Genomic DNA, 27,264 nt, shown 5'->3' on the forward strand with positions numbered 1-27,264 from the left:
ACACACACACACACACACACACACACACACACTCCACTCCAGTGTTAAAGAAAAACCTCCTGGAAACAAGATAAAAATGGTTTAGTTTTACAGTTTGCGGCATTATTAATGGAAACAAGTGGGCCCACTTCCAAATGAAGCCAACTTTTTTTTTTTTTTTTTTTTTTTCTGGTACGCGGGCCTCTCCCTGCCGCGGCCTCTCCCGTTGCGGAGCGCAGGCTCTGGACGCGCAGGCCCAGTGGCCATGGCTCACGGGCCCAGCCACTCCGCAGCATGTGGGATCCTCCCGGACCGGGGCACGAACCCGAGTCCCCTGCATCAGCAGGCGGACTCCCAATCACTGCGCCACCAGGGAAGCCCTCCAGTTACTCTTAAAGTCTCTAGAGCTGTGGTTTTCAAGTGGAGGTAATCTTGTTTCCCAGGGGGCATCTGGCAATGTCTGGAGACATTCTTGGTTGTCATAACACAGGGGGGTTGGGGTGTTCTACTGAACCGACATCTAGTAGGTAGAGGAGTCTAGAAATGCTGTTAAACATCCTACAATGCATAAGACAGCTCCCCTACAACAAAGGATTATCCGGCCCCAAATGTCAATAGTGTCAAGGTTGAGAAATTCTGCTCTAGAAACTTACAAATTTGTTCAAGCTTGATTTTTTTTAAAATTTGATCTTAAAAATAAAAGAAATATCACTCTGGGTCAGCCTTGTGGGTCACTTAGCTTCAGACAGAGGTACTAAAAGGCACAAAATCTGAAAAATGTCGGAGATCAGCTAATCCAACTCATTTGACAGAAGCCAGAGTCTGAGGCCTAGAAAGGAGAACTACTTATGGACCCTAGCTTTCACCCACAAAAGGGGTGACAAACTATGGTACCCAGGTCAAATCTTGCCCGCTGCTTGTTTTTGTAAGTAACGTTTTATTGGAACACAGTCACACCCATTCATTTACATATTGTATATGGTTACCTCACACTATAATGGTAGAGTTGAGTGGACAGTAAGCCTAAACTGGCCGGTAAGCCTAAAATATTTGCTTTCTGACCCTTCACAGAAAAAGTTTGCTAACCACTGATATAGAAGGGCTCAGCTGTCTCTCTTGATGTCACATCCAGAGCTCAGAGATGTTCCCTAAGCATTTCTCGTTTCTCTTAATGTTCACTGATAGACCTTTCATGCGTTACTCTAACTTGTTGAACTAAAAACTTTTATATTTCCACATGGCAGCACCTCTAGTGTTAATACCATTTTTACATCTCTTTCTTTATCTTTACTAGTTTTAAGGTTTCAAAGTATGGTCCTTATAGAGAATAGACTGGCGGTTGCCAAGGGGGAGGTGGGTGGGAGGGTTGGATTGGGAGTTTGGGGTTGCATGGTATATATACAGAATTGATAAACAACAAGATTCTACTGTATAGCACAGGGAACTATATTCAATATCTTGTGATAAACCATAATGGAAAAGAATATGAAAAAGAATGTATATATATGTATAACTGAGTCACTTTGCTGTACAGCAGTAAAACAACATTGTAATTCAACTATACTTCAGTAAAAAATGAAATGAAATTAAATTTAAAAAAGAATGGTCCTTCACTCAAGTATACTCGTATTTGATGAATTCATCAATTCTCTGTTGCTTACTTTACACGCATCATGATTTTATCATATCCCCTTCTTTGATAAAAGATTCTTAACCTTAGGTAACTCTACCTAAGGTATAAACTATAGGTAACTCTACCTTTTCACTGCTAAAACTACTGCTGACTAGTTTGACAGGGCTTAAGACACACATGAGTTACAGCCCTGGCTGACAGTTTCTTCATTTCTTAAGATGGTCCATCAGGGTCTTAGCTAGTCAATTCTTAAGTCTTTCAAATGTCTGATCGCCATCTAGTGGCAAAAGTGGGCAGTAACTGAGGGTTTATACTCGGGTTTATACCGAGCCTCTTTTGACCTTCTGCCACCAATATTATACTCAATGTGACTCCATATAGCCTGGGAGGATCCCACATGCCGCGGAGCGGCTGGGCCCGTGAGCCATGGCCGCTGAGCCTGCGCGTCCGGAGCCTGTGCTCCGCAACAGGAGAGGCCGCAACAGAGGGAGGCCCGCATACCACAAAAAAAATAAATAAATAAATAAATAAATAAATAAATAAAACCTAGCTTCAAGGATCCATCTATGTAGTTGTGTGAAGCTGTACTGCATTTTCTCTACTAAATAATATTCTACTGTAGGAATAAACCACACTTGATTTATCCAAAGCAAAACAAAATGCCCAGGACCCATAGATAAGGGCTAATGAATTCACCCAGTATGAATTCTTTCTGTTAGACATCTCATCAAATAATATAAAATAGTGAAAAGTAAATATTCTTGGTATTCTTTAATAGTGGTCTTTTTTATATTTCTCTTCATCCATGTTTCTTTGTTTTAGTTTGACTTTTCAGCTACCCATTACAGGTAGCCCTCTATTTTGTTTCAATGGTTTCAGGAACACTTTCGATAAAATGATCTAAATCAATATTAAAAAGTCATCTGCTACCAGGACTTCCTTGGTGGTCCAATGGTTAAGACTCCAAGTTCCCAATGCAGGGGGTCCGGGTTCGATCACTGGTCAGGGAACTAGATGTCGCATGACGCAATTAAAAGAACCCTCATGCTGCAAGCAACTAAAGATCCCACACGTGGCAACTAAGACCTGGTGCAGCCAAAAAAAAAAAAGTCATCTGCTACCAACTTTCCAGCCCCTCTTAACTGGGTGAATAAAATTCTCATTGCCCTTCTCTTTTCTTTTTTTTGTTTGCTTTGCTTTTTTTGGCTGAGCTGAGAGGCTTGTGGGATCCTAGTTCCCTGGTGGAACCCGGGCCCTCAGCAGTGAAAGCACGGAGTCTTAACCACTGGAACGCCAGGGAATTCCCTGCCATTCTCTTTCTAATACGCTGGCTGTTCCTCTTGTTCTTCTTGGTTTTGGCTTTTTTGGCCTTGTTCCTAAATAAGTATGTTTATTATCTTGGTGGCCGGAGCGCAGGCTCTGGACGCGCAGGCCCAGTGGCCATGGCTCACGGGCCCAGCCACTCCGCAGCATGTGGGATCCTCCCGGACCGGGGCACGAACCCGAGTCCCCTGCATCAGCAGGCGGACTCCCAATCACTGCGCCACCAGGGAAGCCCTCCAGTTACTCTTAAAGTCTCTAGAGCTGTGGTTTTCAAGTGGAGGTAATCTTGTTTCCCAGGGGGCATCTGGCAATGTCTGGAGACATTCTTGGTTGTCATAACACAGGGGGGTTGGGGTGTTCTACTGAACCGACATCTAGTAGGTAGAGGAGTCTAGAAATGCTGTTAAACATCCTACAATGCATAAGACAGCTCCCCTACAACAAAGGATTATCCGGCCCCAAATGTCAATAGTGTCAAGGTTGAGAAATTCTGCTCTAGAAACTTACAAATTTGTTCAAGCTTGATTTTTTTTAAAATTTGATCTTAAAAATAAAAGAAATATCACTCTGGGTCAGCCTTGTGGGTCACTTAGCTTCAGACAGAGGTACTAAAAGGCACAAAATCTGAAAAATGTCGGAGATCAGCTAATCCAACTCATTTGACAGAAGCCAGAGTCTGAGGCCTAGAAAGGAGAACTACTTATGGACCCTAGCTTTCACCCACAAAAGGGGTGACAAACTATGGTACCCAGGTCAAATCTTGCCCGCTGCTTGTTTTTGTAAGTAACGTTTTATTGGAACACAGTCACACCCATTCATTTACATATTGTATATGGTTACCTCACACTATAATGGTAGAGTTGAGTGGACAGTAAGCCTAAACTGGCCGGTAAGCCTAAAATATTTGCTTTCTGACCCTTCACAGAAAAAGTTTGCTAACCACTGATATAGAAGGGCTCAGCTGTCTCTCTTGATGTCACATCCAGAGCTCAGAGATGTTCCCTAAGCATTTCTCGTTTCTCTTAATGTTCACTGATAGACCTTTCATGCGTTACTCTAACTTGTTGAACTAAAAACTTTTATATTTCCACATGGCAGCACCTCTAGTGTTAATACCATTTTTACATCTCTTTCTTTATCTTTACTAGTTTTAAGGTTTCAAAGTATGGTCCTTATAGAGAATAGACTGGCGGTTGCCAAGGGGGAGGTGGGTGGGAGGGTTGGATTGGGAGTTTGGGGTTGCATGGTATATATACAGAATTGATAAACAACAAGATTCTACTGTATAGCACAGGGAACTATATTCAATATCTTGTGATAAACCATAATGGAAAAGAATATGAAAAAGAATGTATATATATGTATAACTGAGTCACTTTGCTGTACAGCAGTAAAACAACATTGTAATTCAACTATACTTCAGTAAAAAATGAAATGAAATTAAATTTAAAAAAGAATGGTCCTTCACTCAAGTATACTCGTATTTGATGAATTCATCAATTCTCTGTTGCTTACTTTACACGCATCATGATTTTATCATATCCCCTTCTTTGATAAAAGATTCTTAACCTTAGGTAACTCTACCTAAGGTATAAACTATAGGTAACTCTACCTTTTCACTGCTAAAACTACTGCTGACTAGTTTGACAGGGCTTAAGACACACATGAGTTACAGCCCTGGCTGACAGTTTCTTCATTTCTTAAGATGGTCCATCAGGGTCTTAGCTAGTCAATTCTTAAGTCTTTCAAATGTCTGATCGCCATCTAGTGGCAAAAGTGGGCAGTAACTGAGGGTTTATACTCGGGTTTATACCGAGCCTCTTTTGACCTTCTGCCACCAATATTATACTCAATGTGACTCCATATAGCAGCTCCCTCACCCCACTCATCTTACTCTAGAAGAGATCAAAATTACAGTGTAACTGAGGTTAGGATCTACAAAAACCTCAGAGACCCAAAGAACAAGTCAGTATGTGAGCGTTGACAGCAAGAGATCTTCAAGTCCCAAAGCCTTCACTATACAGCTCGATAGACAGATGTACACAGTAAGCAAAGGGCAAAGGCGGGGCTAGAACCCAGATTGCTCTGCCAGTGCTCTCCCATGACACTATCCTGTGAGAAGACTTTGGATTATTATTCTGAATGCAGCCAATGCAAGGTTGAATTTATGACCATAGAGTAACCTATTTTAAGTCTATTTTTTAAATCAACATCTTAAATTGTGAAAAAAATCATTTTCTTGAAGTATTATTATTTCCCTTAAAAAATTTTGATCATGAAATCTTTCCTTAGGCAGCTGCTTTCATTAGCCAGTTCCCTGCCCTACCTAAAATGGTTTTTGAGAACTGCAATAAGCCCTCCCACCTGCGGGCAGACCTAGCAGAAAAACTAAGACAGAGTGAAATCAAAGTCAAGGGAACCCTATGTGATCCTTTATGCCACACTGACCTTCCTTCTGGGGGGAAGAGCCATTGGGGTCCATCTGCGAGGTAGACTCTGCGGCTCTAACCGCTTGCTCAGAAGTTGGCTCTGCAGATTTATTTTCCGACCTGGCCACTCACTTTTCCACTTCAGTGACCCCTTCTAGCATTTCTCCATTTGTCCACTTGTCTGAATACTTTCTCTGTCCACTGCCCTTCTACTACTACTGGTCCCTCCAGCTTCCCTTTCTCACCAATGATGAGGATGATGAAAATGAAACAAACATTTCACATGAATCTTATTAAAAACAAACAAAACCAGGTTTGAATCTTGGATATTTTAGTCACTTCTGGACAAAGACCCAAAAGAGTACATTCTATGAACTGTTATTAATGTTTCCTATTCCCAAGGCTACTAGTTAAAAGTAAAGGGGCTGCTTTGTTCCTAAGGTCTCAATAAAAAAAATCTGTTTGCTTTTCACAGATGGACTGAGAGTTCTCCCAGTTTGAAGTTTTGCATGATGAATCTAGCTTATTAAATGCTAAGTTGGAGAGATTAAATAATTGACCTTTTTTTTTTTCTTTTTTTTGGCCACACCGTGCAGCTTGCAGGATCTTAGTTCCCCAACCAGGGATTGAACCCAGGTCATGGCAGTGAAAGCACCGAGTCCTAACCACTGGACCACCAGGGAATTCCCCAATAACTGACCTTTAAAAACATGTTTTTTGGGCTTCCCTGGTGGCGCAGTGGTTGCGCGTCCGCTTGCCGATGCAGGGGAACCGGGTTCGCGCCCCGGTCTGGGAGGATCCCACATGCTGCGGAGCGGCTGGGCCCGTGAGCCGGGGCCACTGAGCCTGCGCGTCCGGAGCCTGTGCTCCGCAACGGGAGAGGCCGCAGCAGGGGGAGGCCCGCGTACCACAAAAAAAAAAAAAAAAAAAAAAAAACAAAAACATGTTTTTTAAACCTCCACAGGATATTTTCTCCTTGTTGTGAACACCATGGCTTTTTAGTAAAAACAAATCTAAGTGACTAGAATATGTAAAGGAGTTTAATAGGACATGGATATCACTAAACAAATGACTCTTCAGCCTCCCAAATAATAAATGTCATTTCAATAGTGGGATAAAAATGAAACCCAAAACTGAGATAAGATTAATAGGTCCAGACTGCTCAGAGAAGTTTGCTCATTATCACCCAGAGCAGCCAACAAGCTGGAAGCAAATTCACTGGCAAGTAACACCTACAGAGTAACATAAGGTCTAGAACACAGCTCACACAGAGTATGTGTTTGTGGCAGACTGACTGCAGCAATGGCCTTAATTTTTTACATTACCCTGTATCTATTTCTCTCACACTAACTCTGGACTTAGTCATGTGATTTGCTTTAGTTAAGTGGACAGTAGCAAGCATAAGGTAAGTAGAGACCTGCACATATACTTGCATGTTTCCACTTCTTTTCTTGAGCCCCTGCCACCACCATGGGAACCTGCCTGAGCTAGCCTGCTAGAAGGCTGGGAGAGACACATGGAGGAGAGCTGAGCTGACTTAGCCAAGGGCATCCTAAACCAGCCAGACCCTGGCTGACTTGCCAGCTGACTGCAGATGCACAAGCGAGCCCAGCTAGAAGCAGCTAGGCCTGCTAAATGCATGAGAAATAATAAATTATTATTAAATAATAATAATTCTAGGCTACGGAGTTTTGGGATGGTTTGCTATACAACATTGTGATTACAGATACAGTATTCAGTGCTTTCTCTGCTCATTCAAAGAATGCCTGATTCATAGACATTTACACAGGGTTTTCACATAAAACTGCTATTTACTCTGAAACAAAGAACCCTGTGTACTGTCCAGAGTGGGAAAATTTTCTATTAAAAAATTCTATCTATAAAAATACTAACTGTAGCACCTATTTACAGGCAACAAATTTTTGTTCATCTTTTAAGTCTTACCTGCTCTATGAAGACTTCCCCATTACCCTGGGAAGGGTTTTGTCCTCCAGGCTTCAACGTGTCTTGCACAGACTTCTAGCAACATACTTGTCTCACTGTATTGTAATGGACTATTTGAATTTCTCTCTTCCCATGGACTAGGCTATGAACTTCTTACAGACAGTGGCTAAATCCTTCCATCTTTGTACTCTGAGAACAGTGCCTGATACATATTAAGTGTATCAACTCAATGAATGTTGAAGGAATGAATGAATGACATGCAAAGACAATTGGGACAATGGACTCTGTCCTAGGAACTCAAGACTTTAGCATTAAAAAGTGACTTGAAAACAAAGAGTTACACCGTATGGTGACCAATGCTATAATAAAGCATGTCAAGTGTTTATAAATAGCAACAATTTTGTGTGTGTGAGGGTAGAGGGCTGAGCAGGAAAGGTTTTAAAGAGGAACCATCTAAGCCAGAATTTCAGTAGGGGTTGTGGCATGCTGGGGTGGGGTAGGGGTGAAGGGGAGTTCTGATTTGTAATATTTGCTGATATGTGTAGTAGAAAGACCCCCATCACAGCTGCTTTTCAAGTTAAAAACCGTTTGGCCAAATTCCTGAATATTTAACAACCAGTTCTCCCTAGCTGGTAGGAGCTGGCTCCAGCCTACTAATGGATGGGGAAGATCGGATGGATTCAGGGAACAGGAATTCCAGGAGAGCAACAGGTGGTACAACTACTACTAACAAATACAACACATGGTAATCTGGGAAGTTATAAGCAGTAAGCTGCTGAAGCGTCAAGGAGGGAAGAGTCAGGGGCTAGATCGAGAAAAGCTTAAGTACACCAGGCTGAGGAACATGAACTGTATCTTACAAGTGAGCCACTGAAGAGTTTAAAGGAAGGGAGTGATATGACCATATTTGGTCTTTAAAGAGGTCACCCTAGGAGAAGTGGAGATTGTAAATAAGAGGTGAAATTAGAGACAGGAAAGCTAGTTGGGCAGCTATTGTAGTTGTCCCCCGAAGTGGTATAAAGGCCTGAGGTAGGCAGTAACTGAGGATTTGGAAAGGAGACCAATTTAAGACATATTTCAGAGGCAAATCTTTAGAGCTTGATAGCCAGTTTTTTTTGTTTTATTTTTTGTTTTGTTTTGTTTTGTGGGAGGTGGTGAGAAAGAAGAAAGAGTAGACAATACCTCTTAGGCTTTTAGTTTATGTGTCTGGGAGGACTGTACTTAAACAACCAAGCAAGAAATGCAAGAAAAATGATAAGTTTTTGTTTGGGGATGTGTGTATGTGTGGTGTTGTGTAGCAGTAGGGTGGAGGGAAGGAGAGGTAGGGAAGGTTAACAGTCAGTTTGGCTGATTTGAAATGTCAGTTGAACATCAAAAGAACACATATCCAGCAGTGATTCAGGAGAAAAAGAGGTTAGCAAAGAAGATTCTGGAGTTGTCATCATATTGGGGCAATTAAAGCTATGGGAGTAGATGAGATTGCCTAGGGAGAAAAACCTGGCCATTTGGATTAGACCAGGTCACAATCTAATCAGACTTGATCAGATTTCCCTTTTGGGATGATCTCATTCAGGCAACTTATAAGAAGAATGGACTGCAGGGGAAATACACTAGCTCAAGGAGACTAAATGGGAGCTATTCCCTTCCCCAGTACAAAATATGACAAAACAAAACAACATACAAATGGAACATAATCCAGGTTTTATACTATCTTAAGCCAGTACTGCAGGACCTAATAGGTTTCGCTCTTTTTGGAGCTCATCAGCTGCAGGCAACGGCTCAAATCTAGTTTGACACAGCATATACCTATAGAGCATTTTACCATTTACAAGACCTCCCATTCACAGTCCTCTACTTACCATATTCTGACAATTCTCGGAGTTTCCTTGGTACTAACTAAAAGAAGCTTTACATTTAGGTGCTAAAGGCTCTGCTGAGGCAAAGTACCACATGATCCTTTTTGCTAAAATCCCCAAGCCAACTGTCCAAAGCCTAGGCTGTCATCTGCCATGTAAGAAGGTCTACTCTATTCCTGGAACTACTGGGGCACAGATCCAATCATACCGAGGTACAGAAGGCCTCTAGCTGTCCAGAGAATCCTGCTGGTCCTACATCCCTGCCCTCCTAGGTCTAAATTTTTAGGGCTATTTTTTCATCCCTTTTCCTTTATGCTTCTGGTAATAAATCTAGAATCAAGGTTAATTTGAGAGAAAAGGAACAAAATAAAATTAAAACATAGAAATCTTTAAAACAGAACATTTTATTGTGACTTTTCCTGAGGATACACTGGACAGTCCATATAGACATACATAAATATGCACCAAACACTGGCATCCACGGGTACCACAAAGTGTGTGGTAAGCTACCATTTGTGTACAGAAGGGTAGAAGAGGACTATATATACATATTTACTTTTATGTGCATAAAATATCTCTGGTGACCTTAGGAACTGGGTGGCTGTGGTATAAGAGGTAGGAAAGAGACTTTTTATTGTATACTGTTTTGAATTTTGAACATGTGAATATTCAAAAAATAAAATTTAACACATACCTGCACTCTTCTTTTATGCATTTAGCTGTGTGTCGATAGGATAGTGCTGACAGAACTGAGCCTGGCACTCACAAGGCTGACCACCTTTGTTTTTGTGGTTCTTAGTGCCTCTTTTTAATATCCTCAGAGTCTTAATTTTATCTCAGCATTCTCAGAGAACCAGAGCCCCAGGACAGAACATTATTTTAGTTTTCTTTAGCAACAGTTTAGTTTAAAACTTAAATGGCTTAAGCTTAAAAAAAAAAAAGCAAATCCTCACAAAAATATCTCCTACTGACTTTCCTTCATAGTTTCTCAACTTCCTTAATGAAATAACATCAAATAACTGGACTGAAGAAAGCTAGGAAGAAAGGAGAGAATTGAAAATCACATTTCTGAAAACAATATAAAGAAAAGCGTAGAGAAGGATCTGTGAAAGAAGGAACAAAAAAGTAAAAGCACAAAAGTCTGAGGACAAATTTGCAACACTGCATTTCAGTGGCTCATGCAGCAAATGGAAAGGTATATATATTTATGGCCATTACGTTAGAGAATGGCAGGTAAGGTGGGACATAAAGGTATGAAATGGGTTTATGAACCTGAAACTAAAATTTGTCTCATCATGTTACAGACACTGCCAGGTTCTATGGAAATACACCAGCCTCGTATCATCTTCTTTTTTTTTCTTTCTTTTTTTTTTTTTTTGCGGTACGCGGGCCTCTCACGTTGCGGAGCACAGGCTCCGGACGCACAGGCTCAGCGCCCATGGCTCACGGGCCCAGCTGCTCCGCGGCATGTGGGATCTTCCCAGACCGGGGCACGAACCCGTGTCCCCTGCATCGGCAGGCGGACTCTCAACCACTGCGCCACCAGGGAAGCCCTCATATCATCTTAATGTTTATTCTGACATTCAAGAAAATCACTATCAACAACCAATTTTTGTTTTTAACCACCATCTTGGTGTCTAGAAGAAAACGTTTTCAGCCAGCTGTAGACAAAGAGTATGCAAAAAGTATTACACTAGATGTCTCACACCTCATGGAAAACATGATTAAGTTTTTACTTTAGTTCTAATCAGCCAATTTGCCCTAGTATGGCTAAACTAGTATGGCTCTAGTTTATATCCAGCATTTGTTCTGATTGTTGGTGACTGTCATTCCAGTTGTTTAATATTTTAAATATCATCCCTGGTCTAGTATCATACATCCATGAGTGCATGTGGCCTGATAAATACTTCTAGATGGGCCAAGACCAAGCCTGTGAAAATGCATGGCTAACCTAGAACCAAGCATGCCCGTGACACTTGAACACATCTGTGATGGAGTTATCAAGCCACTGGTTGATTTTGATAACTCTAACCAAATAAGTGTGATTCTGAAAGAAGTATTCTCTATTTCTGAAGGAACTACTCTTTCATAGGTATGAGTCAGAATAAGAGAACTGCAAAGACAGGAGAATAGCCAAATCTCCTGTCCATTGGAGAAATCCCCTCCACAATGTATTTATCCAGTAAATCTTTGCTTTGAACACTTTCACTAATAAGAATTTCTTTTTCTTGGAATATCTCAATCTAATATTCTCACTGAATGTCAGATGAGTATATGGCTCCTTCTCTTTCCGTTCCCTAAAAACGATTTTCAAAATCAGCTTTCTATTTTTTTCTATATTTTTTCTTTCATAGAGCTTTCTTTCACTCTCAACGTTCAAGGTTTACTTCATGGTTGACTTTGGGCATGATCTCTCCTCATCTTTAGTCTGGTATTCCTAACTACCTCTGAGATATGGGTTTTTACACTTAAAAAGACCTAACAATATACTTCAATTTCTTTAAAATCCCTTCCCAATGTATATGCTATCTTTGCTGTGTATTTCCTCTCTTTTTTAAAAACTCAATAATAAATTATTACTGTTTTATACAAACTGTGTGTGTTTTAACTTAGTCACTTTATTTTTATTGTTCTCATTTTCCTTTGCATCTCAAATAATTATAGATATTTTAGAACTTCCTTTAAAGAAGGATTTCTAGAAAGGGTCCAGTACTGGCAATTCTCTGTTTTTGTTGTCAGGAAATACCTTAATTTTGCCTTCTTTCTTGAAAAATATTTTTGCTGGATATGATAGTTAGTTTCTCTCAGAACAGCTTAGGTATCATTCCACTGTTCCTGGCTTCCTCTATTGCTACTGAAAAATCAGCTGTTGACCTCCTTTGAAGACAATGTCTTTTTTCCTGACTGCTTTTAAGAACTGTGGCTATGAGGTATGTCTGTAACGTATGGATTTTAAAAAAAAATCCTGCTGGGGATTTCTTGGGCTTCTTTAAACACTGCCTCTGTCCCATATTCTTTCTTCTTCTTTGAGTATTCCAATTAGAATACTTCCTCTATCCTCCATGTCCCTTACACTCTCTTTCAGCCTATCCTGCGCTGCTTTTCCATATAACTTCTTTAGTCCTATCTCCCAATTCACTAATTGTTTTTTATATTTCCCTGAACATCATCTTCTATATTCAATCCTTTATAACAAATCCTGAATGATGGACTCTACCTTCAAATCTCTGATTTATTCCCAAATACTCGATTCTATTGCTATCATCCTAGTTGTGGGCCTTATTTGTTTTTAGCTAAATTAGAGGAATTTGGGGGATCTAAAACTTAGCCTGCATGTACCTAAGACTTGAAGCTTTCTAAAATACTGGACTTTAATTTGTTATGTTGGTCTCCTATCACAGAATATTTATCATCTCCCTCTACTTAATAATGGGCTGAGCCCCAAAATATCATTTTTCCAGGATCTGGTCCCACTTTGTCTGTCCAAGCAGATTCTCAGCCCAAAATAGGCCTATCTTCTTTTTTACCCCCCACCTCAGTCATGTGCATTTTTGCTAACGTGCTGTTGATCCAGTCTTCTAACCCAAATTATACCAATCCTTTCAGGCCTCTCTTTTGCAAGGTTTTCTCTGTTAACTCCCAACATGCTCAGTTTGCTTTCCAATTTCCTTGAGTTCTTGCATGTTCAGTACATATTTTAACTATCTTGACTCAGGTATAATTCTTTAGTATTTGAAGTTGAGCTATATGTAGCTTAACCATAACTCAAACCTAGGTCTGTCTCCAAAGTCTGTTTCCTTTCTTTTTTTAAAGATAATTTTATTTTATTTATTTATTTTTGGCCACGCTGCACAGCTATGAGGGATCTTAGCTCCCCGACCAGGAAACGAACCCATGCCCCCTGCAGTGGAAGCATGAAGTCCTAACCACTGGACCGCCAGGGAATTCCCGAAAGTTTGTTTTCTTTCTAATATAATAAAACTGCCTCTCACTATTCAATAAATATTTGTTGATTTGCATTAAAAAGAAACCAGATACTATAAAATCAGACATAAAAATGCTTTACATTTTACTAGTTTATCTTAGCTTGGTTGGAACAAAACAATCTTAAATGGCATAAAAATTTTAAACTTTATTCATGTAAGTAAATTTCTCAGGAAATCCCCTCAAAGGGGATTCTGCAGCAGCTTATCAGTAAAGATAAACATTAGCTCCTTCCAATACAACCGCTCATTCTCTGAATCTCTAGTCAAACTACACAACACCATCCTTCAGGGTAAATGCTAACCCCTAAAGTTGTAAGCCTAAAGGAATAGCTTACACATCTGGAAGTTCACTTCCAGGGACCACTCCAGTGTTAAGGAAAAGGTACCAAAAGCCTCGTTTTATAAATTATTCTAATGTTGATAAGCAACTAATCCAGTTAAAATAGGTTGCACTACACCAATGTTACCCAATTCACTTTACAACAAATAGCCATTATGTCTAGACTAGACTTTAATAATTCAGTAAGAGTGACTGTTATTTGGGGCTTATAATGCAGAAACTTCTTTCTGTGTTAAAGTGCTCTTGCCTCTCTTTTTATTTCTAAAAAACTTATAAAAAATCAAATTGAATCTTGAATTATCTTGAATAATTTGTACAGTCAGTTTTATATATATATAAAACACACATATATATAAAACACATGTATACTTTACATATATATATTACATATATATATTTTACGTTTATATATATGCGAAAGAACCTACTTGGCATGTATATTTTTGGAAGATAGTTGCTTAATTCTAGGCCAAATAGGGGAGGATAGACTGGAAAAGGTAAACTACTCTTAGTATTTCTCTCATAGGACAGTGTTTATCTCTCTTACCTTTCCTGTCCCGTCCTTCATCAACACATACTGGCAGACTTCCTAGGGCAATGCAGAAATCCAGACAAGAGAAGGAAGCACACTAAAATAATGGAGGAGAGGCTACAGGAGATGGACAGTGTCAGACATCATGTGGGAGAAAAGAAGGAATTATCACAGTTAGCCACTTTGTTCAAAAGAAACTAAAACTAGTTATTTCAAAGGTAGAGAGAGAAGAAAAAAAAGAAAGATCTTTTACTTCTTTGTAGAAAGGCTCTTTTCAATAAGAACAAGAAGAGTTGCAGTTAATTTGGAAATTTGTCTTCAGAGAAACAGATATAACTTAGCAATAGTACAAAGGAACAAAAGATAAATAAGATTTTTCCAATTCCAAAATATTAATCGAGAGATATAATTACAGGCTTTGAGAAAAGAAAAAAAAATCAGAACTATAATCTAGAAGCAGTTAAGAGAGTTGTTCTATCTTTCTTCTCCAAGAGAATACAGACTATTAAAAGCAATAGGAATCCCAATGTTTATACATACAAATGATAAATGAGGCATATGTGCTTAAGTATGCTTAATTACACGGTCTTACACTATAAAAAATAATAATATTGTCATACTTAACAATGAAGTTCTAGGAACCGAACAAAGTAGTCCCAGTGAGGAGCTTTATCACATTAGGGACAATCTTTTGTACATATTTGCCTGGTGTGAAATACCTCCTCTACCTCTGCCCCTCCTCAACCTGTGTCCCCCGCCACGCCCAAACTAGATACCACAGTGCTTGAAACACCACCATTGGGAGACAAGAGTCCTTCAGATTTAATACAGCCTTTGTAATTTGGTATGTACTTTTCCCCCCCAAATGTAAGATGCTAGGAAAGTCTGAAGCTACTCACACTAGCAATGTGATTTTGTTTCTTCCAATTAGAGGTGGTTGATAAAGGTGGATACCTGGATGGATCAAGGTATAGGAAAAGGGGCAAAAGAGGATATGGAACCTAAGAAAAACTATTTTGCAACCTTAGATACAACCAGTTGCTTTATTATAAAAACATTATAGGTTAAATCCTCTGTATATGTGATTTAGGCATTTCTTTCAAATTAACGTTTAATTTCAACAAGTTAATTAAAGTTATAACATTTCTAAAAAAGGTAAATGACATTTTTCTCAAGGCCATATTTTCTGTAAAGTAAAAGGCAATTTATTTAACAATGAATTCATTTTTAAAATTTGAGTGATTTTATCGATTCTGATAACATCTAATTAGTCTATCCAAATTTGTTAAATAAAATGCATACCTCATATTCTTTTCTGCAAACTCTGGAAATATCATTTTTTGAAGATGCCTAAAAAATAACAAATTTCTGCATTAATTTATTTAATCCACATTAAACAAACATTAGCTCCAGATATGTTAGAATTTCACTCTAACTTTTACGGCTTTAATCTCACATAATGACACAGTCCTTTTGTTATTTCAGAAACTAGATAACTTTGAAGGAAATGTAAATCAGAGGACTTTTTTTTTAAGCTGAATTCCATTCTGTAGCAAATTTTCTTGTGAAGCTCTGAAGTTCTGCTGCAGTGAATTTTCTTGTGAAGCTTTGCTAGGGCGTTTATAGTTTGCTTTTTCCCTAACCCTTCATGTTTTAAGTTCCCATATGAGCCAAGATCCATATATAACAGAGGAGACAACTAAAGAGGGAAAGGCAATGCCAGGCAATTAAAAAGTTATTTTTATGTAATTTTCTTAACAAGTTTATGTAGAAGATATTATTCCTTCTACAGATGAGGAAACTGACACACAGAAAAACAGAAAGTTATTTACTACATTTAAGTATACACTTTCTACAAAAAACAAGCCAAAACAAATCTGCTGAGGGGTGGCTGTTCTTCTACATGATAATAATCCTCATTTAGAGACATAGTTCCAGAGCCATGGACTCTGGTTCCTTGTTCTATTTCCTCCTGTTCTATCACCTAGGCTCATGCAATTCTGAATAGACCAGCTGATGAGGACAGGGAAAGCAAGAAGCAGAATGGACTGGCAACTATTCTGTGGCCCACTAGATGTACTATAGCTCAAATCCTCTACTACTCAGTTTCAGCTCAATGCCTGGAGGAGAACAGCAGATAGCTAGGCTATGTGCTGCCCAAACAGTGTGGCTCGGTGGTCTGTATGAAAGTGAAGGCATCACCATGTCTCATATACTCCTGTCTAGAGTCCAGTCACTAGAAGGAGAAGATAAGAGAAGGCTTTCCAGTTTAGTTTTAGGGACACTTAAATTTCCCAGTTTTCCATACTCCCACCATTTGGAGTATGAGGAGCCAGGAGACCAGTTTTTCCACAGCCTCTGAGGAACCACTATGAAAATATACACAGTGAGGAAGATTTCAGGGGCCTAACTTGAATTGGACCTGAGATATATCAAATCAGAGAGAAGTCATAATTCACTGTAGGAGTCATGCTCACCTTAGGAGCAGAGAAGGTATAAAAGAACATACTCAGAGTAAAACCATGATGAAAGACAAAGGGAAGATGAAAGCAAAATAAGCCAACTGTGTCAACTGCTCTCATCCAAGCATGCCTGAAGTTTACACGACCATTTGGAGTCATTCAGCATTGACTAAGCATGACCATAGGCAGAATACAAAAGGCCTTGATTCCTATAATATTCTTTCTTTGGCAGAGAGAAGTTAAGAAAGAATAAGAGAAGGCTGAGGGTCTTACATGCAGCAGCCGTAACTGAAAAAGCAGCATGTCTAAAAGGAAATGGTCCATGTAAGAAATGCTAAATTTGCAGCTTTTATGGGTCACCTCTCCAAAGATATGAGGTAGGCTAGGTCCAAGACACAGACAAAACTGAAACTCTACTCCACGCTGCTTAAGAGCCTGATTGCCAAGTGTTACCTGCTTGCATGCCTGTCGACACTCCAAGGTAATAGCCAGTTCACAGCAGCCTAAGCCAACCCAGCCATCAGACTTCTTAAACACACCTTAAAAACAAAATGTTCAAATGTTTTGGTCATAAGTAGTGACAAACACAAATAGAGTGCCAGATTGGTTCATGGATACCACTACAAGTCAAAGCAGGTGTCCATAAGAAAGCTAGCTTAGATAGCAGGGTTTCAAAGTATGAAGCCCCTCCTCCCACCCTTACTCTCAATGCTATCAGTCTTCTCAGGGTCCCTCACAGCATAATTACCAGGTCCTTTGTTTTTTTTCCCTCTTCTCCCTACCCACCCTAAACTCTCTTTAGCTCATTCTCACTCTTAGGTAAACAGAATCTCTAGAGGACATACAGGCTAAGGAAAGCAATGAGAGGCTTTCTTCACCTTTGGACTATGAACCAGAAGAGGAAAGGATTCCAATTTAAATTAATAAGCCAACAAACAAAAAAGGGCATGAGTATTATTGTATTCCAACATTCAAAATATTAAATACCTAGAATAGCATAAAACACATGATGCTGTTTAAAAACTGATACTTAGTAAACAGACAGGAACATCTCCTGTGAGCCATGACTGACTTTGATGGGTACACTTTATTGTGGGGCAAAATGACTATTCTGGTTCAATTTATGCATAGCTCTATTTCTCCAACCAAATTACAGTGATACCAAAAGGTGATAAAATTACAAAGTGTTCTAATGCAATTTTCAGATCCCTTTTTGCAATCATAAATGTCAATGAATAACTCCTACGATAAAATTAGGAGATATAAGTAATAATTATGAAAAAAGAAAAGATTCACTTGTAGGAATGCTGCAAATTCCTTCTTATCTCTTTTAAGAAATGCTTTATGCTGCTTGCATATAATACATAGATCTGCAAATCCACATGTACATTAAATTAGATTATTATTTCCATTTTTTAAAAATGTCAGGGATTCAAGGCAATATGTAACATAGTTCTCTACATGAAACTAAGACCTAATATAACAAATAGAAGTATTCTGCTAAAAAACAAACCAAACAAAAGCAAACAAATGGCCCATGGACAGACAAAGCTCTCAAAATATAATCATAAACCATCTCAATTGTTAAAACTGGCTAAAAATCCTGCATATCATAATCTTCTGTAACCCTACATATTTTAATGGTATAAAGGGCAACAGACTCCCATCTAGTCCCATTGCCTAGTATAGTTTCCTCTCAATCTTTGCTGCTTGCTATTCAGAATCACTCATATTCTAGAAAGAATTTTGAATGGAATCAATGTAGGTCATAAATTCTGTGAACTTTTACACCATAATGCATTTTACTGCTGTTTTCACATATCCAGTGCCTCTTAGAAAATATTAAATTATTCAACAAGCATTTACATTCACTGAACCCCTATTATGTACAAGGCACTCTATTAGGTATTTTGTGGGCTATGAGATATATAAAATATATGATTTATCCCTTTATGGAGATTACAGTTTGGTAGGAACAATACACACATATATATAATTGCAGACACTAGGGAGAAGGATAACTGGGAGAACAAGCAAGGATGCGGGCAATTCTAGGAAGCAAAGAGCCTTCAGAATTCAGAGAAACATAAGATATACTTCCTTTTTTTCAAGGCACTGGCTTTAACCAGGACTGGAAAATGAGCTTTAATCCTAGGAGACCATGAATGCCAAGCTAGGGAGTTTGGCCTTTATTCCGATGGAAGTGGATATCCCCGGAGGGATTTTTTTTGAAGGGGGTGGGGAGGACAGCTATGGTGTATTGAAATACCAGTTACAAGGTTATTGCAATAATCTACCCCAAAGGTGTAATCATAAAGGCTTGAACTAGGAATAGTGAGGATAGATGCAAGATTTTATAAGAAGAGAGTCAATGAGCTAAAAAGAAAAAGCAATCAGAGATAATGACTTGAGGGCTTCCAGTCTAGAGTGTCATTCACAAGAGAAAGCAGTTATAAGATGAGTTTGGTTTTGAATTGGCACTTCAGATGCCACCTGGATGCAAAGATCCAGGTAAAGACGTCTAGAGGTCAATGAACAATGACTTGGATTTGAAAGTTATCTTCCCAGAGCTGATTAGATAACAGTTCTGGGAAGGAATGTGGTTACCAGGGTGAATGTGGGGAGAGAAGGGAAGAGGACCACACACAGAAATAACTGTGGTAGTTATGGGGGGGGACGGTGTGTGGGGGAGGTGGGGATAAGAGAGGGCAAAGTCACAAGGCCAAGGTGAAGTCACAAGGAGGGAGTGGTCAATCATATCAAGTGTCACAGGGAAGTCAAAGAGAATAAGTACTGAGAAAAAGCCATAAGATCTAGGAACCAAGAGATCCTGGTGATCTTTCAAAGATCAGTTTCAACAGAATGGTAGAAGTGGAGCCAAGAGTACCATTAAGGTCTGAGTGAATGAGAATTAATTATACATTTGAAAATTTGGGTGCCTACAGGAAGGAGAGGATAGAAATTCAAGGGTAAACATTAGGTTACAGGACTATGATACAGATTTTACAATCACAAAATAAGTTTTAAAAAATAAAGCGCTAAATGTTGCACTTCTATTGCTTACCTGGCAAAGATGAATTCATACAACTCCAAATTTCAACCTAAAATTGTAATCACCAAAAGACTTTTATGTAGATAACCAGTTCCTAAATATGAAACTTTCTACAGAAATTATGTATAGATAATTTGATTATATTTGTCTCTATACAATCAATGATCTAGAACTATATGAGTACCAACCAGCTATTCAGGGAAGAAAAAAATAGAACTGAGATGTAAAAATGCTGCTTGCTGTTTTCCCATCTTCCCATCTGCGAGTACTAAGGACAAATATGGTTACTCAGGATGCTTACTGGGATAACTGTTTCCAAGCACAGAGATAAAAGTGCCTGTTGAGTGACTAAAGGAAAATATGTCAGTCAGAACTGTTTGATCATCAACCTTCCCCCCCATTTAACCCAAGCTACCTTATCTAAGGAGGCTCCCTCATGCCAGCTCAGACTTTCTTAGCCTGGCTCATGAGTATCCCAAATGCTGAGGATGCCCCACGCATTAGAGGCATTTTAAGTTACATGATTCAGAGAGGCATGCAATGTATCTATAATATACAAGAAAATGGGAAGACAGAAGTAATGAGAAGTCACACATTTTCCCTTACCCCAAATCCAACTTTTTAAAAATCAAAATATATGTAAGACTTAGTTATTATGGTTTTCATAAAATTGTCAAAATATGATAATAAGTAAAATTCCCAATGCCAGATAAACTATTATAATGAAATTTAAAGACTGGAATATATCATATACCTACATCATAGGTATAAAATAAACAATGAAAGATGAAAAACAATATTTTATCTAGCAATTTGTGTGATTTTTTTTTTTTTTTTTTTTTTGCGGTATGCAGGCCTCTCACTGTTGTGGCCTCACCCATTGCGGAGCACAGGCTCCGGACGTGCAGGCTCAGTAGAATTAATTATACATTTGAAAATTTGGGTGCCTACAGGAAGGAGAGGATAGAAATTCAAGGGTAAACATTAGGTTACAGGACTATGATACAGATTTTACAATCACAAAATAAGTTTTAAAAAATAAAGCGCTAAATGTTGCACTTCTATTGCTTACCTGGCAAAGATGAATTCATACAACTCCAAATTTCAACCTAAAATTGTAATCACCAAAAGACTTTTATGTAGATAACCAGTTCCTAAATATGAAACTTTCTACAGAAATTATGTATAGATAATTTGATTATATTTGTCTCTATACAATCAATGATCTAGAACTATATGAGTACCAACCAGCTATTCAGGGAAGAAAAAAATAGAACTGAGATGTAAAAATGCTGCTTGCTGTTTTCCCATCTTCCCATCTGCGAGTACTAAGGACAAATATGGTTACTCAGGATGCTTACTGGGATAACTGTTTCCAAGCACAGAGATAAAAGTGCCTGTTGAGTGACTAAAGGAAAATATGTCAGTCAGAACTGTTTGATCATCAACCTTCCCCCCCATTTAACCCAAGCTACCTTATCTAAGGAGGCTCCCTCATGCCAGCTCAGACTTTCTTAGCCTGGCTCATGAGTATCCCAAATGCTGAGGATGCCCCACGCATTAGAGGCATTTTAAGTTACATGATTCAGAGAGGCATGCAATGTATCTATAATATACAAGAAAATGGGAAGACAGAAGTAATGAGAAGTCACACATTTTCCCTTACCCCAAATCCAACTTTTTAAAAATCAAAATATATGTAAGACTTAGTTATTATGGTTTTCATAAAATTGTCAAAATATGATAATAAGTAAAATTCCCAATGCCAGATAAACTATTATAATGAAATTTAAAGACTGGAATATATCATATACCTACATCATAGGTATAAAATAAACAATGAAAGATGAAAAACAATATTTTATCTAGCAATTTGTGTGATTTTTTTTTTTTTTTTTTTTTTGCGGTATGCAGGCCTCTCACTGTTGTGGCCTCACCCATTGCGGAGCACAGGCTCCGGACGTGCAGGCTCAGTGGCCATGGCTCACGGGCCCAGCCGCTCTGCGGCATGTGGGAATCTTCCCGGAACGGGGCACGAACTCGTGTCCCCTGCATCGGCAGGCGGACTCTCAACCACTGCGCCACCAGGGAAGCCCTGTGTGAAGATCTTTTTAAAGTACCTAGTTAAATCTAACATTTTACTTTGACCACAAACCCCAATCACACTGAAAAATTTGCTAAATCTAAAGTAACTCATTAGAGTGCTTCACTAGACAAAAGCTTCCATAGTTAAGTTAAATAAGACCTACCATTGTTTCAGGGCAATAATCTGGGGCTCGCTGCAACAGATGTTTTAGTCGGGATTCACTTTTTGAGGAGAATATCTATTTGACAAAAAAAAAAAAAAGTTTTGTGGCATTTTTTCAACAAGAAAATAGAAGAGGTAAACTTATTATCCTCCAGATTTATGAATTGTCTAGAATATTTTCCAATTTCCCTTTAGAAACGGAAAACCTTTGGAAAGATCTAAATTAAGTTGAGGTAATATTTCTTGAAATGTTGGTTAGCTTGGCAAATAATCAACAAAATCTAAATACGGCAAGTCTAAGGATCAAAAATGGAGAAAACCAGGCTGTTAACCTGTTAGGGTATAGGGGAGAAAAAAAAAAAAAAACAGAAAAGGAAGAAAAAACAATAAATTTATTCTAAACTGTCCAACAAACTGCTTTTAGTCAACTGACCACAATGAAAAATAGACTATGCCATACCCTTTATATTGGTGAAGAACAACTTTGTGAATAGCATCGTAGCAAAAACTTCTCCACAGAATTCCATAAAATAGAGACAAAGTCATCTTTTAAATAAAGCTGCTGAGGGGTTGACAAGTTCACTCATCAGGCTAGTTGGCTCCCTTCCAAATACAACTTTAATTAATGCAATTATAATTTAATGTCTCTGTAAATTTAAATCATTACATATATTATTACCTGCAAATAGTCAAGACTGTAAAGTCTATGAATGCTAAGGACCATGAAAAAGGATTTATCTCCGTTAGTTTTAACAGCCATTTTTCTCCCAAATCACAAACTATAATTAATAAATGAAGAGAGCTAGAATATTACCATTTTGCAACTCCTAGTGTATTAATGCATTGAGGCAATTATTAACAATGACTGCTAACATTACAAAGAGACAACCAGACACAATACTATTTATGAGTAAGACTTGCCAAACAAAACAAAAACAAAACCTAACCTGAATTTGATCAAGCCTCTGGTTCTACCCCATAAGGTAGCTGCCAGCCATGCGTAGTTATTTAAATTTAAACTTAAATCAATGAAAATGAAATAAAATTTAAAATTCAGTTCCTCAATCTCTTGAAGCACATTTCAAGTGTTTACTGTGCACACAGAGCTAGCAGTTTCCCTATTGGATCATACAGATATAAAATACTTTGATCACTGAAGAAAATTCTATTGGACAGCTCTGCTCTTAAATCTACCTACCAATTACAGAAATACAGAGGAAAGAGGAACACATTAAATGATACCATAGGGCTACAAACAGCATGATTCAGACTGTGGGAAACTCCACAGGATAAATGACCAGATTTATCCATTAAATAAACTGCAAGGAGAAACCCATATTAAAAGATCTTTAAAAAACAATTGCAATGCTTATATCTCACTTGGCCTGATTCAAACTTATAAAATGAAACTTATTAAACAGTTAATAAATTTGAAAAATAACTAGATATTTGAGTATTACATTTTTAAAGAAGTGGTAATGGTAATATGGTTATTTTTTAAACGAATACTTATAATTTATAGATACAGACTGAAAATTAATGGAGCAAATGATATGACAACTGGGATTTGTTTCAATATAAATTTGCCTCAATATAATGCGCGGGGGGGGGGGGGAGTAGATGGGAGTGTAAATGAAACACAACTGGCCTTGACTTAACAATGAGAAAGCTGAATATGGGAGTTTATAGTATTTCTCTTTACTTTTGTATATATTTGAAAATTCCCATCATAAAAAGATTAAAAAGAAGAAGGAAAAGAAAAAGAAAGGGGAAAAGACAACAACGAAAGGCAAGAAAGTATAAAAAAAAGTCATGAAGAAAGGAAGGGAGGGAGGGAGGGAGGGAGAGAAGGAGGGAAGGAGGAAGCACCATCACATTTGTAGTGGAATTGGAAGAGGCAGAGTTTTGAGTTAGGCACTATTCTAGGCACTGGGGGATTCAGCACAAACAAAGCAAACAAAAGTCCCTGTTCTAGAATATCTCCTCTAAAAGTCAATTTAAAACTGAGGGACTTTTCTCAGATCTCAAACTTCTTGAATTATATGGCATCTGACACCTTATTGTGCTGACTATTACAAAACATCAGTCCTGACTTCTTATCTAAATTCAAATTCTAAAAGTTTTAACTCCAAATCTCCAACTGTCTTCACACAGTGGTTTTCACTGATAATTCAGCAACTCATCCCCCCACCATCTTTTCCCTAACTTTCCACAGCCATCAAGGGCACTAGTATTCACTCCAACTCAAAACCTAAATATGAGCAGAACGCCACCCTTTCTTCATTTCCGACTGGTTGAAGAAATAATGATTCCTCACACCTGGTAATTCCTTTCATTTTCAGTGAGCTCTACCAATTTTAGCACCCTGGCCTCTCTCACTTCTCCCGTGATTGCGATGACTGACTCATCTGACTGCTGAGTTTGGCAGGAGAAAGTGAACATATATATAACCCAACCCTTACCTCTCCTCCTCTGGGAGTAAGTCTAATTCTGTAGTTTAGTGTGTACCTGGAGATAAATGCTACATTCAGCATCTGTGTAACTAGTAATAAAAGTAATATTTGGGGTTTTACCTGCCTTACTCCTTTGCCTTATTTCTCAATTAGTTAAGAACTTGGTCAGGGAAGAATGTTTTTTTTTATTAGGATGACTACAGTATTCACTTAATATGCTAAATTATAGAATTTCTAGCACTTCATATTTTAAGAAATTAGACCTTGCCTGTTGTAGGTGCCTCATAAAAATCATTTACCCTATGGAACCTTAGTGGAAAAAACAAGAGGAAACAAAGCAAAAAGTCAGGAAAGCAGTGCTTCCAAAAGTAGAATAGCTACTTTAAAAGCTCCCTTATGGTGACACCATCAAGAGGCCATTTTTGCTTTCAAAAGCTATTGTTCTGGCAGTAAACTTGTAGAAAACCTAATCTGCTATAGTGTTTTGACATGAATTCTCTAGCAGCTACTTAGATGAGCTGTCTTGTTTTATACTTAGAGTATCTTGCAAAATCTTTCTAAATTCATAATACTGTTTGAGAGAAGTTTTAATCCCAGTTAGGTAGCGCTCTCATTTTTAAGAAGTAACAAAATCCAGGTTATTACTTGAAAACTCCTCAAAAGATGACTGAGGTCGTTAATTCTCAAGTGGTAAGGCTAGAACTACACAATCAAGATGATGAAAGAAAGATAAGACACAAACAGCTACTGTCTCAGTGGAACTTGCCTAAAAAGGCTCAAGCAGAAAAATTCAAAACAACAGAAAAGTTTCCAAAATAGTACAATGAACACCAACATAGTCTTCATCTAGATTCACCCATTACTAACATTTGCAACATTTGCTTTAACTTTCTTTACATATACACATTATTACTATTACTTTGATGAAACATTTAGAATTCATTACAGACATGATCATTCCTAAATCCCAGCACATATCTCTTAAGAACAAGAACACCGTCCTAGCTAACCGCAATATAATCATGAAATTCAGATCACAGCACTGGTACAATATTATTACAGTATGTATATACGTATGTATGTATGTATTTATGGCTGTGTTGGGTCTTCATTGCTGCGTGTGGGCTTTCTCTAGTTGAGGCGAGCAGGGGCTACTCTTCGTTGTGGTGAGCAGGCTTCTTGTTGCGGTGGCTTCCCTTTGTTGTGGAGCATGAGCTCTAGGCGCACAGGGTTCAGTAGTTGTGGCGCACAGGCTCAGCAGTTGTGGCTCACGGGCTCTAGAGCGCAGGCTCAGTAGTTGTGGTGCACAGGCTTAGCTGCTCCATGGCATGTGGGATCTTCCCCAGGGCTTGAACCCGTGTCCCCTGCATTGGCAGGTGGATTCTTAACCACTGTACCACCAGGGAAGTCCCTACAGTTCATATTTAAATTTTACCAATTTATCTCAATCATGTCCTCTATAGCAATCTTTTTTTTAATTCCAGGACCCAATCCAGGATTATGCACTAGCATTTAGTTGTCATGTCTCTCTAGTTTCCTTTAATCTAGAAGCTTCTTAGCCTTTGTTTTTATAACACTGATACCTCTGAAGGGTGCAGGCAGTTGTTTTGAGGAATATCCCTCAATCTGGGTTTGCCCTATTGTTTCCTCATGATTCAGGTTATGTATTTTGGGCAAAAATCCTACTTAAGATACTGTGCTCCATCATGTCAGCAGACACATGTTAATTTGTTCCATTATTGGTGATGTGAACTCTGAACACTTGTTTTACGTGCTGCCCAGCAGGTTTCTCCAAAACAATTATACTAAATAATATCTTCTACAATTATTATGTAAGCTTACCTGTTCACATACATCACGGCACATTTGGTTATCCTTTGAATGATTACAACACAGTGCACCTAGGGAGAAAAAATAAACACCTGATGTTGCCTATTGTTAAATAAACATGATGATTAAGCTAAGCCAGATGGTTACACAAACCATTTATTCAACAATTATTACTATTACTATCCATTTTAACTCAACAAACCTTTGCTGAGTACCTATTTCAAGTCAAGGACGGTGCTGTGTTGGAGAACATGGTTTTTGCTTTCAAGAAGCTTACAACCTAATAGGGGAGACTGTCACTTAGTAACAGCAGCTACTAGGTACTGTGTACTTTCTACATGCCAGAATTTTACTGCTTGCTTTATGTATTATCTCATTCAACCCTCACAATTACCCTATGAGCTATATTCTATTATTATACCTATAATGTAAGGTTAAATGATAAAAAGATAGTGAATTTTGTTTTGGACATGTTACATGTAAGCCTCCATTATCTCAGTGAAGTAGAGATTAGCTCTGAAAACAAAAAGGACTGAGATGGTGTTGGGCTTGAGGTGAGGTTGTAGAGGTCTGGAACAGCCATTGTAGAGAATAAAGGAGGCAACTATAAATGTTTCTCAAACTTCTGTTCTATGAAACACTGTTTCATTAATTGTTAATATCTATCCCTCAAGAGAAAATGTTTCATGTTCAAATAAATTGGGAAACAAAGGATTAAAAAATTAAAGAGAATTCTTTTCTGTAGGATTTTATGAAGGCTTTAATATGTTAATATGCATCATTAATCTCCTAAAAAGGGATCTAAGTAGATTTCTCAGAGCACAGAATACTTTTTTTCATGCCACGTATTAACATTTCAGAATGCCAATTTGAGAAATATCAGAGAAAAGGAAAAATTTGCCAAGCAGCATTATGGGCCCAGAGAAATTAATACATTGGTGATAGAGATAATCAGCAGGGGCATGTTATTATCCTAGAGTGATATTGACTGGAAAAAAAAAGATACAACTACATTGATTAGTGCCTGTTTAGACTGCTAAGTCAAAAGAGACAAGGACACGGGCTTCCCTGGTGGCGCAGTGGTTGGAGGCCCGGCTGCCGATGCAGGGGACGCGGGTTCGTGCCCCGGTCCGGGAGGATCCCACATGCCGCGGAGCGGCTGGGCCCGTGAGCCGTGGCCGCTGGGCCTGCACGTCC

General features: G+C 38.5%; 1 protein-coding gene across 5 annotated transcripts in view; it reads right to left on the reverse strand.

Annotated features, from left to right (window-relative positions):
* Positions 1-27,264, reverse strand: part of RECK (reversion inducing cysteine rich protein with kazal motifs) — an 83,846-nt gene that overhangs the window by 44,706 nt on the left and 11,876 nt on the right. For 2 of the 5 annotated variants that reach the window (XM_024126430.3, XM_024126429.3), the window contains exons 2-6: positions 26,080-26,138; positions 21,786-21,860; positions 20,609-20,645; positions 16,938-17,023; positions 15,325-15,372 (exon numbers count right to left, since the gene is read on the reverse strand). In XM_024126430.3, coding sequence (XP_023982198.1) covers positions 15,325-15,372; positions 16,938-17,023; positions 20,609-20,645; positions 21,786-21,860; positions 26,080-26,138 — 305 coding nt within the window. Of the gene's footprint in view, positions 1-14,037; positions 14,138-15,324; positions 15,373-16,937; positions 17,024-19,548; positions 19,735-20,608; positions 20,646-21,785; positions 21,861-26,079; positions 26,139-27,264 lie in introns of those variants that run through there. The other 3 variants (XM_007127517.4, XM_028493814.1, XM_028493815.1) reach the window with 3 other exon arrangements.

Source organism: Physeter macrocephalus, chromosome 9 (genome assembly GCF_002837175.3).
Source record: "Physeter macrocephalus isolate SW-GA chromosome 9, ASM283717v5, whole genome shotgun sequence".
Classification (NCBI taxonomy): Eukaryota; Metazoa; Chordata; class Mammalia; order Artiodactyla; family Physeteridae; genus Physeter; species Physeter macrocephalus.